At 40.1% G+C, this 13,042-nt stretch overlaps 1 protein-coding gene across 1 annotated transcript; it reads right to left on the bottom strand.

Moving 5' to 3' along the window:
• Positions 1–3,209: 3,209 nt before the first annotated feature.
• On the bottom strand, positions 3,210–12,765 carry LOC139726697 (peroxisomal membrane protein 11C-like). The gene is made up of 4 exons (XM_071637682.1): positions 12,478–12,765; positions 10,169–10,347; positions 9,466–9,528; positions 3,210–6,575 (listed from the first exon to the last, which is right to left on the bottom strand). Exons 1-4 carry the CDS (start codon positions 12,721–12,723, stop codon positions 6,356–6,358), a joined length of 708 nt encoding a protein of 235 aa, XP_071493783.1. The 5' UTR covers positions 12,724–12,765; the 3' UTR covers positions 3,210–6,355.
• Positions 12,766–13,042: the final 277 nt, after the last annotated feature.

Genomic DNA, 13,042 nt, shown 5'->3' with positions numbered 1-13,042 from the left:
GATATTGTTAATTCCTAATATCGCTGTGTTTACTCTCTAACTTATTGAGATACACACTTGCTGCTTTTATTGCACATCTTTACAATCAAGTGCAGACAGCATTTGTAAATACACCTGAGTAAGTTTCCCCAGAATATCAGCTCTGATTATCACCAATGGCACCTGTGAAAGACACTTGAACTTTACCACACACAACGTCATAAAAGCATAAAGCAATCTGTATCCACATGTAGGAAAGACTACAAGGTGTGCATGATCTGCTATGTGCAATGTCTTCATGTTTATTAATAGAAAATATATTTCAATATATTGCCATTCAATACAAAAATTTAACCACAAACAAATTAGAAAAATTACATTTCGTGCTACACACAAGTTCAGTACAGGTCTCATCCATCACATATCGTAATATTTCTCAGTGCACTTCTTGATTTTACCCATGTTCTACAACACCTGCTGTTGTTACCATGAAAGCTGAGGTAATAAGCAAAACCATATATCAACGGCCATACAGCCATTATAAGCATACACCTTCAAGAGTTACAAATAGATTGTACAGTATATCTTAATACCCTTATGTATTACTAACTCTTGCTTTCAAAAATATTTGACACTAAAATGCACCCTCACTCTGATATCAATGGGTTGCATGTATTCAACAATGATGACAATGATATAATTTGAATAAGATAATAAAAGAAAATAAAAAGGGACAGCGGAGGACATATTTGGGCAGTGATTTAGAAATTGCACTTGGCTTCACATTAGTAGTATATACGTATATAAAATATCAACATTTTTAGCGTGAATCACACAACAAATAATGAACATCTCACTACACAATACTTTATTGATGCCCTCCTTGCAAAAGCAAAACAATAGATACAACAGTGGAACCTTGCTATAAAGAGATCATGTACATTAAAAAAGCCTCTTATAACAAGGCGATTTTGCAGCTGTTGTACCTTGATATGGTGAGATACCTCACATAACACAGTGACAGTCATTATTTTAGATCCTTGTTGTAACAAGGTTCCCCTGTGGAGATGTGAAGTATAAAGCACCAGAAATTAGTGGACCTCTTGACCCAAAGCTTAATATATTGTTATTCCTCAAATGACTGCTACTAGATAATACAGAATAATATGAAAAAGACATAAGGTGTATTACTTTCTGACAACAGCGTGTCCTAAAGTTCTTTACTGAGGCAATTTTACAAACAAAACATCACACATGCTTGCTGCAATTAGACACAGACCACCCCATCACAACTTTTCCAATAACTGTGACCACAAATCTCAAAAAAGAAGAAAAAAAAAAAAGAGTATATGCTGTCCTTGTTTTATTACAAATAAGGTAAACATGCAGTTTAACATGCTGGTATTGCTTTTCAATGCATACTGTCTATTATCAGACACAGAAAATATGAATTCAGAACCATGACATGCAAGTATTGGATAAGCGGAACGAGGGAAGTTGTAAGTCCAGACATAAGGTTGTAAAACTTGTCCCCTCTTTGAAATAACATACCAAAACAGAAGATTGTCACATTTCAGTATATTCACAACAACAAGAATGATAAGTACTGTGAGAATGCAAACATGTTCTATCTCAAATGTTCTGTGGAAGCCACTATCATAGAATCATAACCCCTCAGCAACACTCGGCACAAGTTTAAAGGGTGTGTACAGTTCTGGTCGAGGTGAGGATTTAGCTTTTAACGTTTTGCGAGATATTCAGAAACCACTCTATGAGATGCCAAAGAGCATGCGATTCTAAGGGGTATCAAAAGTTTATTCGATGAAAATCGGTATTGAAATGGCTGAGATATCCAAAAACAATGTGAAACAAAGAGATCCTAACAAAGTTGTGGCATGTCGCCTTTTATTATTATCACTTTTTTGGATATCTCAGCCATTTGAAAACCAATTTTCATCAAATAAACATTGAATCCTTCTTAAAATTACATGCTCTTTCATATTTCACAAGAGGTTTCTCATTATCTCACTTAGGAATGTTCAAAACATGAATCCCTTACCTCAACCAGTACTGTACAGTCCCTTTAAGCCTTGAGTACTGAGTATACCCAATCGTCTATTGTTACAAGTATATTTCCGACAAAAAAGATAATCTTCTGTTGTGAAACTTGTCACTCCCTGATATATTGTGGCATGTCAAATCTGAAAGTTGTAACATTTAGTATGTATTCCCGACAGCAAGAGTGATTTTGAGGAGAAGTGCAATTGTACTGTAAGTATGCATACAATTGTACCTCCCCACCTTCATTAACACGTGGATTGAGTGAATGCAACAATATAAGTAGAATACATCAGTGAAAGTTTGGGCAAAATCTGACAATCCGTTCAAAAGTTATGATTTTTTTCAAGTGTCTGCACACTCATTGCTGGATGAGAAGTCTACTACAGTGATGATGTCACATGAGTAGAATGATATAAGGGAAATATAAAGAGAATTTCACAAAATTTTATTCTTTTTTGGAAAAAAAAAAACACATTTCCTTGATTTGTCACTGACATATGTTATGGGTGATATTATTCCCCCTGCCTTCTGAAAGAGGCAAGTCAGGTATTCTTTATTATGCGAGAGAAGTGAAAACATGTTGAATTTTCTTTATATTTTCTTTACATTGTTATACACATGTGACATCACAAGCTGTAGTTGTCGTCTCATCCAGCAGTGACTGAGCAGAAACTTGAAAAAAATCCTAATTTTTGAATGGATTGTCTGATTTTCCTCAAATTCTCACTGATGTGTTCTACCAATATTGCTTATTTATGCTATCCACAATCCATGTGTCTATGAAGGTGGACTTGTCCCCTAATATTGAATTTTCTGTCGAAGCCACTACAGGCGACTCCCGCTATAATGGAATAGTCAAGACTGGCAGTTTTCTTTTGTTCTATCAAAATGTCATTATAGCCGAACAATAAAGTATATTACACAAATAATTTATGAGTTGTGAGTGCATTGGGCACGAATATCGCACGAAGCGCGAGATGAGCCACTGGTCTATTAAACAAGGCGCATAGCGCCGCGTTGAATAGACCAGTGGCGAATCTCGCGCCAAGTGCGATATTACGTGCCCCAATGCACGAACAAAATCATAAATCATTCTTTTTATACAACACCTTGTCCATAATCACAATACTAAATCAGTGACCGGCAACTTGGGAAGGCCCCAAAAAAAATGTAACAATTAGGCCGAGAATTCTAAACCACCCAGTGTATTAAAACACTCGCCATGATAAAACCACACAGTCACAGGAATCGCAAACTCTGTAGTCTATACCCATTCTACAGTAACGTTAGATCGAGAACGTTCTAATGTTAGGCCTACCTTAGGCCGATCTGAGATGTCGGTAGATCTAACACTAGTAGGTCTAGACTATGTCTATTTCCGACAATAATTTTGCATAAAAAGCAGAAAAATAATCAAATTACGGTTTCTCAACTTTAATTGAAGTCTTGATTTTGAGATCACTGTGGTCGACGTAGCAGATCCGAGTCAAAACTAAAAACACAGCCGTAAAAAGGCCAGCATACGCAATACATGCAACTATAGTTGCGCGCAACATAACGTTGCAGTACCACGCAGCACCTGGCCTGTGAATGAACTTACCAGCGCATGCAGCTAGCCAGCATGTAGTTTGCTGGGGCTCTGCTAGTGAAGTCGAGCGGCCGTGCATTAGTACCTGCAGAGCCGTGCAATAGTACCTTCGAGCCGTGCATTAGGCCAACGCCAGGGGCCTAATGCACGGCTGTCACTCTCAATGAGTTTGATAGGTATTTTCTAATGAATGTCATGTGACATGTTCTTGGCCAATCACAATTTGACATCATTCTAAGGTGTTGTATAACAAGATATATAAACAATAATTTTGCTATCTGACTTTTCACTTCATGGAAATAAGAGTTTTGTTTTAAGGCCCCAGTCACATACAAACATGGATCCTAAAGGATCTCACGGTGATCCGGGGAGATCTGGGAAGATCCAGGAAGGTCCGGGATAGTTTCGACCTCGATGAAGTGTCGACGAGCGTTGATATGACAGTAAGACCGGAAGAGCGCGGCGTCTACACGGATAAACACGGCATCTATACAGCAGCCACACGGACCATCCCGGATTGCTCTGCCAACATGGCAATCCCCGGATGACGCTGGATGTATTTGACGTCCAAAAGTTACCGTGTTTGACTCCCGGATGTCCGCGGATCTACGCAGACATACACGGATGTCCAAGGATTTCCAAGGCGTCAGCATGGATCTCTCCCCGGATCACCCAGGATTGGATCACCTGAGATGTCTATGTGACTGGGGCATAACCATGTTTAATATGACGGGAGTGTATCATAACATAGAATCAAATACCTCAGCACACACAAGTTTTGGCCTCTGTGTGCTGAATGTGTATCCAGTCTAAGTTATACAAAGCTACTTTATACCACATTTTTGTGCATGTCATGAATTGACAGTCAGTCAGTCCTCTCTACTGTAGAGAACATATGTGCATTAATCTAACTGACAGTGCTAAATATGTCATTGTTTAACCATCTGGTGTTTCTCCCACACATGATGCTCACATGAATTTGTTTTCCAAAGGAAGAACTTCCTGCCTACGGGCAAATGGAATAAACAGTCCACTATTATTTTATCGTGCTATCTCCACAGCAGATTAGTACTTGACTGACCCATAAACTATCAACCAGTGGTGCCAGTAGCAATCGTATTCAACACAGACTTTGACGACAAATGCTCTGCGTAGCCAATAGAGTGAATATGTACCAGTCACCTCCTGAGCTGTAACACGAATCCACTTTTAAAACAAGACATAGCTACATGTTACTTATCAGATGGACGAAACTGGAGTGAAAGTACTGTGAGAATGCATACCTCCATCTTGAATTTTGCTGTGAAAGCCACTACCACAGAATCACTATCCCTCATCAACACACAGCACAAGTTTAGGCCTTGAGTGCTGAGTATACCCAATCTTCTATTGTTACAAGTATACATTCCCAACAACAAAGATAGTCTTCTGTTGTGAAACTTGTGCCCTCCCTGAAATACCATGTCAAAACTGAGGTTGTAACATTCGGGGATATTTACGACAACTAAAATGATCTAGAGGATTAGTACTGTGAGTATGCATACCTCAATCTTCAACAGTTTTCTGTGGAAGCCCTATCAACAAATCACTACCCCTCATCAAACACAGCATGAGTTTGGGCCTTGTGCACCCAATGTACCCAATCTTATCACTGTACACGCCATATGTTTAGTGAGTCTAATTTCTCACCATTCGGGGCTCCCGACAATTTTGCGAACGGTTAAATTTGGGACGGTGGAGTAAAGCAATGGAGAGAAAATTGGGAAGTGTGCCCATCCATTTTAGCAGTGGGCACCCCAAGACTTAGGACTACCGAAGTGTATTATCATGCACCTTGTTAATGTACCATGTACTGAGTACGAGAACATCAATGCACGCATGTCTCATTCATGTCGGGATCAGTATTTCTGTGTGCTGTTAAATTTGCAAATTGCACCCGATTTGCGCAATTCACTAAAATGAAAACCTCACAAAATGATACAGCGTATACAGTATACAAAGCTACCCTACATCACAGCTTTGTGCATGTCATAAATTACCAGTCACTTAGGACTGCTCTTTACTTCTGACACCCCGAAAACAATACCACATGTCAATAGACATGCATTTCCCTCAGTAAGTTTCCTTTAAGACAGGAAACATGTTTCCGATGACAGAGTAGAAAGAGTTCAACATTATGTCTTCTCTTTCGACAGCTTGAATGCCATGAGTTGACACTCCAGATATTTCAGTTCAAAGTCATTTGCATTACATCAAATATCATGCAGCAAAAAGAGTGAGTGTATTAGACAAATCACACATAATATTTTTGATCATCACAAGATGGATGGCTGGAAATTTGTCTCTTCCCCTTTGGGAGAAACCTGTTTCCTCTTGATTTTCTTCAATGTCAAAATCTCAGGCGATGAAAGACAATTTATCATTAGCACAATACCTCATATTTGGGTTAATAAGTAAAAAAATGGTTGAACGCAAGATGAATATCTCAATATGAATTTGAAAATGCACCCTCTGGACAGAGGAAGAATTAATTGAAAGTAAGTATTGCATACGTACAAAAAATATAACTTGGCAATGTACTGAGTATGCTTCTCACAGCAAATCATACCAGGCACGTATGAGCAGGGCAGGGTTGAGGCGGAATTGTTGATGCTTTCTTCTCGTCCTTTCTATTACTTCTCTCTGCGGTGACTCAGCCCGCTGCCGCTCCAAATCACCTGGGCTCCATCATCTCTTGCTCTGCACAACCAGGCCGAGTTTGATGAGGGAGGAGATGGTGCCAAAGAGCCCAATCCAGTGGTTTGGCAGCTTGTTGGCCCACAGGAAGCCCTCCGGCATCCAGTTGACGGCGTTGCAGAGGTCGCTGGCATCGGCCAGTATCCTCAGGAGGACCACGGTCTGCTGCTTGGCCAGCTGTATGGCTTCCTGACTATGGCCACCATGTAAGCTGCACAAGTTGAAAAAAATAATAATTACAATAGAGAAGCACTCTTAGAGCGCAGACCTCCGCCAAGCATGCAGCTCATTTCCACCACAGATCTTGTTCTTCCATAGAGATATCAGTGATTTCCACTCATACGTACATTGTACTTATAGCATTGTGTGCTGAAAGTCGCCCGATTTCCGAATATAGAAGCCTTTGTTACGTCATAAACCCTCAGCTGCATGGCGCACCTCGCCCTAGCAGAAACTAGAGCACGCACTTTAGTGCGCGCATGCAAACCTCAAATATGCGCAGCCTGAACTCCCAAGTTCATTGACCCTACCTGCCAAAATATCAAAAATCCTTCATAAATTCCCCCCAAATTCTTGGATCACTACCAAAAGTTAATCGTTTGTTACTTGTGTCATCCTCAACCTTTCCTGCAAGTTTCATCCCAATCCGTTAATTACTTTTTGAGTTATTTTGCACACGGACAAACTAACTAACTACCTAACTAACAAACCAACGGTAACGAAAACATAACCTCCTCCCTTGGCAGAGGTAATGAACAGTGCATATATAGCGCATGACACATTGTGCATATGTCCCTATGCGCTCAATATAGCAATGCCATATACAGTGCACTCCTGTTATAACGAACACGGTTATAACAAATTCCGGTTACAACGAAGTAAAAATTCAACATTAGCCACTCCATGTATTTATATCGTTTATTTGTTCAGTAATAACGAAATTTTGATATGGTGTAACAAAAGAAAACTGCCTGTCCCAAGGACTTTGTTATAATGGGAGTCCATTGTACCTGTAATCAAGATATACTATTATACAAAGCAAACTAGTCAAATTGACTACAGTAAAACTCCCTACATCCTATTTGTAAGTTGACTTGAACAAATAAAGGAATATCAAGAGAATTGAAATGGTAAAGGCATCAATTAAAGGGATGGTACGGTGGAGCTGAGGATTTGGCTTTTAACTTTTTGTGAGATACCAAGAAACCACTTATGAAATGGTATAGAGCATGCCATTCTAAGAGGAATTCAAAGTTTATTTGATGAAAATCAGTTTTGGAATGGCTGAGACATCCAAAACAAAGTAAAACAAAGCGATCGTAATAAAATGTGGGTCCCACATTTTATTAGTATTGCTCTGTTTTGGGTATCTCAGCCATTTCATAACCAATCTTCATCAAATAAACGTTGAATTCCTCTTGGAATTACATGCTCTTTCATATTTCATAGCGGTTTCTCATTATCTCCCCCCAAAATGTTAAAAGTTAGGTCTCATCCAAAACTATATTGTCCCTTTAACCTCTGATGTTCACAACCAATATCCACCTATGATAAAGTGGCAATGTCACCAACACAGCATAGAAATTCCATGTGACCTCTATGCTTATCTTAACAAAATTTCTTGATAAATCAAAGAATCAGTGATATCAATCAAATCAAGGGATTGTGAAGTTGCAATATATAAACAACAACTATTATATAGTTGGGGATAGAATTATAAAATCACTGACTAAAAACATAATAGAGATGGTCGGGACCGAGACATTTTCCTCGTTATAGCCGATATCTCGTTATATCAGTAGGCATAAAAGAAGGCATAACATAAAGACATTAATTTGCACATGTGGGACTACCCATCATATTTCAATCAATACTGATAACTTGATATTGTGTGTGAGGGAATTACTCACCTTTATGGGTAAGAAGATGTTTTTCACCAAGGAAATCCAATATCAAGTCAAGAATGTGTTTCTTATTAATTGTAGATGTTTGAATTTGTAAATTTATATAGCTTGCGATTGTATCAAGATCGTATGTGGATTGGTATGTGGTTATCGTATGGGTGTGTGTTGTATGGAAGCTTGAATATGGTCTGCACAATGTTGTGTGTGTATGAGACACATTCTGTATGTACATTATGACTGCGTGTGTGTGAAGATGGGGAATTCCCTATGTAGAAAGCCAATCACAGCATCAGATTGCCTCATTCCTGCTAAACGTCATGATGATGTCATGTATATATTATGGCCGTCCCACCACATTTTCTGCATGTATCAGTGTGCGCGCACACACACACTTATACGTACAACATGCAGTGCTAGCTGGAGTGCACTGAAGAAAATGATTATGTGTGTACAAGACAGTTTTTGGCGCATCAATCTCGGAAGATGATAGCACAGGCGAAGTAAAGCTTTACCGAAGGCATTTTGCTTTACCTCGCTATAGCAGGTTTGATTGGCTATGTTTTTCTTTGTTTGGAAGTCACAAAATTTATCTCGTTATAGCAGTTATTTCGTTATAGCCGATCTCGCTATAAGAGTAGCATTTTACATAGACTTGTGTGGAAGGAAATTTGGGACCGGGAAAATTTCCTCGTTATAACCGATATCTCGTTATAGCAGTGTTCGTTATACCGAGTTTCCCCTGTATTAACTATATTTTCTTGTAAACCAATAGGATGAATGTGGGGCAATGACATAATTACTTCATTCCATTGTGTACATCATCTTACTTTGTAGATGTTGATTTCAGATTTTAATGAAAATACAGCAGTTCAGATGACTTAATAGTATGTTTTAAGTCAATATGAGCAAAGTGATGATTTCCTCAAATTGAACAGCCTCTACTGAAATGCATGTTCCTAGAAAACAAACCATTTGGAGTAATTTGTAGTTATATTGATCACCAAAAGAGAATCAAACTGACAGACTGAGAAAGAGAGATGGTCAGATAGAGGAAGAGAATGAGAAAGAGCCCTCTTTCTTATTCTCCCTATTCTAACTTCTTGCCAGAGAAAGTAGAATTAAACTACAAGTCAATCAAGAGATGTATCCCTCCGTTCATTTTTGGTCCACTCATATTCACACTTTCTTTCTGCTCACCTCTTTTCTTGTTTGAAAACCATTCTCTTCTGCTCCTGCAGTTCCAGTAGTGTCCCACTTGATCTATGCATGTAAAAGTGCACAGAAAATACAGAATATTACAAAGGCAAAGCAATCAAACATTAATACATTCAAGTATTATAGACACTCTTTCAGAAGCGCCGAGATTGCTTCAGCAAGTGTGCGGATTGAGACGGTGTCATGCACATGTGTTTTTTGAATGATGCGAAAAGTTTAAAGAAGGATGAGAGGACGTGGAAGATTACTGCAGCAATCTCAGCACTTCTGATGGAGTTTTCCCCAACCATACCAAAAACTTCAAGTTTGTTTATTGTTCTGTGCTCATTGCTGAACAACCTGAGACAGAGGATGTGTATATAAAATTAAGTAGAAAAAAAAAAAAAAACAAATCTGATTACTCAGGTGTACAGAGCTCAGATTACAGTTACATACTCCAGATAAATTACTTTGAAGGTGAAACCTCTAAATTTGAAGTTCATGTTTGAAATAAATCTTCTATGTCGGCAGTCCCGGAACTTTTCTGACACACCTTGTATGTGCATAGAAGCTTTGATTTGTGATAAAGCAACTCATAATTCATTACGGGGATTCTCAAATATATCCGAACCAGGCCAGCCCTCTTACTCCATGAATCCCCATGCTACCAGGTCTTTGAGGATGAAGGCCTGGGGGTCAGTCTTACTTGATGATTCCTAGACAGAGGGCCGTTAGCCATGCTGTGACCGAGAGAGTCCACCACCTCCCGGGGGGAATGTCAATGAGCTTGTTGTCTGCTGCCCAGGCTATGTGCTCTACGGGAAAGAACAGCTGGTTGACGATATTCTGCAGAACGCCGATCACTTGCATCAGTGAGCTCCTTTCCTGAACCATAGAAAATGAAAGTGAAGTTTGATTTTGAAAATGAGAACACCTAGGAATATCACTAAGAGGAAAACAATAATTGTACATGTATCACCTACTGAGGAAAGGTCCTCAATCAAATACAAAAACTTTGCAATTTTTCTGATGGTAATCTCAACAATAACAGGTACTCACAGTAACATGGTAAATACATGTCCTCTTGTAGGATGAGGACTAATGATTCTATCTGATGTGTTATCTGTCCATGTCCACCGTTGCAGCATAACTGCGAAACACAGCCCGAACGCCAAACACGCCCAGTATAACTGTGTACAAGGAGCGCCCGGGGTTACTACTGTAGTTGCAGCACTACTTAAAACTCAGGTTTCTCATCAAAACAAAATCAAACAAGAAAATAAAAAGTTTTCCTCATGCTCCCCTTCTGTTTTCACTGCCTGTGAGCTGCATAATGTATCTTTACACTCTAATACTCACAAAATCTGTGCTGCATCTGGTGATGTCAATGGCTACATTTTCTTAATACCTTGTCATCAACAAATGAAGATTACACATACATTTGAACAATAAAACCACTGGAAAAAATGACTGAATTTTCAATGTGCTAGATAAAAAGTCAGATCAGTAAAATATTGAATTTTAGAACAATAGGTACACGCGGCCTCATTAAGAACACCATCACAACAGCGACAAAAAAGAACCTCACAGAAATGATCACTCATAAGCCCTCACTCGCACTCTGGATACATTGGAGCCACAGCAACCTAAAAAATACTCTAGAGGTGTTCTTCTACTCCTTGAACCCTCCATCCCATATCATCCATGGCATCAGGCCTTGTTGATACATAGCAAGAGCCTAACTGCGACCAGCCCCAACGCGTAGCGTGATGGGGCTGCGCACTGTAGCATTCAGGATCATGACAGGGAGGAACCTGGGAGAACGACATCTTATATGCTTATCTGGTCAATGGATTTGAAATTTGTGCGCATGCGCTGGCCGTCAGTTCAGTGTAGCTCTCCCAGGTTCCTCTCGACCGAGTCACATTAAGTCATTAATTCGAACAGAAAGGGACTATTGGAAAAAAAAAAACGTTGCAAGTTACCTGTTGTCAACACTTCAACTTCACCTGTAAGTCTTCAAATTGAAGAAATTTTTCGATTTTATGTTGCTATTTATACTATTTATAACTATTTATATACGATACTATTTCTGTCATGATCCTGAATGCTACAGTGCACAGCCCCATCATGCTACGAGTTGGGGCTGATGGGGCTGATGGGGCTGATGGGGCTGATGGGGCTGGTCGCAGTTAGCAAGACTGTAAGAGCCCAGCTTGTGTACAGTTATACCTGCTACTACAGACCAGACACTCTACTCCATCAGATGAAGAAGGCCGAGGAGTGGAGGTTATAGTAAGACCCCACTTGCCTACTCTGGCCGCTGCAAAGCGGAAGATTATGTCATAACAAGGTTAGTAGAAATACATTTTCTTGCCACCTGTACGCTGGGGCCTGTAGCTCCATCTCTGGAATCCACCAAGAGTTTGTCGAATGGATCGAACAGAAAGTGCCTGCTGGACCATCCCTCCTATTCCTCCTGTCCCAAGCAATGGGCAATGCTTATTGCACCTAACCGCATTTCAGTTAGGCACTTATGCCAGTCTACCATATGACCCAACTACACGCAGCCGCTGTCGTGACTTCGCACAGCGGTCTGGTCAGGCTACCATATGACCCTAACCTCCCTCAAAACCTCGGTCTGCCAATGATGACATCCTGATGTGCTCCCTCTATTTTATCTTTAAACTCCACATTACTAGTACCCGCTTGAACTTGAACTAGTCTACTAGCTGTAGTAGATCAGGGGGACGTTTCATGAAACTTTTTGTCTGTGATTTACACTGACAACTGTTAAAAGCTACTGAAATCCTTTCGTCTGATTGGCTGATAGCAAATTTGTCGGTGAAGACCTCCGAGTCCGACGAACTCGTTGATGAAATGAAACGCCCCCCTGATCTAGTATCTGATTATCTTGGGAAGATCTCCAATCAATCCTCTCTCGCCAATCTCCAACATACAATGTAAACAGAGGGAGGAACAGAAGAAGGTAGTTTTGTATTATTAAGTACAAACCTGCCGTCCCCATCCGTATGAAAGAGTATGAGCCAGCATAGGGATGTCATCGAAAAGTCGCAGAATCGTGCGACACAAACTTAATTGGCCAGTGATCGTTGAGAATTTCCGTGCGGTCGAAGGTCTCTTAGAGAGTCCAGCAATGAGTAGAGAGGCAAAGGAAAGAGTTCTCATGACCTTGTCCCTCTCTGAGTACCCCTGAAGGAACTTGGCTGTAGCATAGACAGCGTGTTTTGAGGCGGCCATGGTTGCTCGAGAAGGAATACTAAGTACTAGTAATGTACCCACGCTGACTCGACTGTACTGCACACCAAACAGCCTTTGCTGCACACGGAACCGGAATCACAACATAAACAGAGCTAGCTAGGCTCTACAATGCAAATGCAAGCGGAGCGGGGATGCGGCCTGGGCCTGGGTACCGGGTGCACGACGGTACGTGTGGCCACAGAAACGTGTGGCCCAAAGAGATTATACCATATAATCTCTTTGGGATTATACCATATAATAAGGTATAATCTCTTTGGTGTGGCCACAGAACTAAACTCTTTCGTTTGTACCAATTTGA

The sequence above is a fragment of the Diadema antillarum genome, unplaced genomic scaffold, assembly GCF_040938485.1.
Source record: "Diadema antillarum isolate AM-2024a unplaced genomic scaffold, OU_Dant_1.0 seq00000097_RagTag, whole genome shotgun sequence".
NCBI classification, from domain to species: Eukaryota; Metazoa; Echinodermata; class Echinoidea; order Diadematoida; family Diadematidae; genus Diadema; species Diadema antillarum.
Note: the sequence above shows the minus strand (reverse complement) of the source record. Positions and strands in the feature narration are given on the sequence as shown.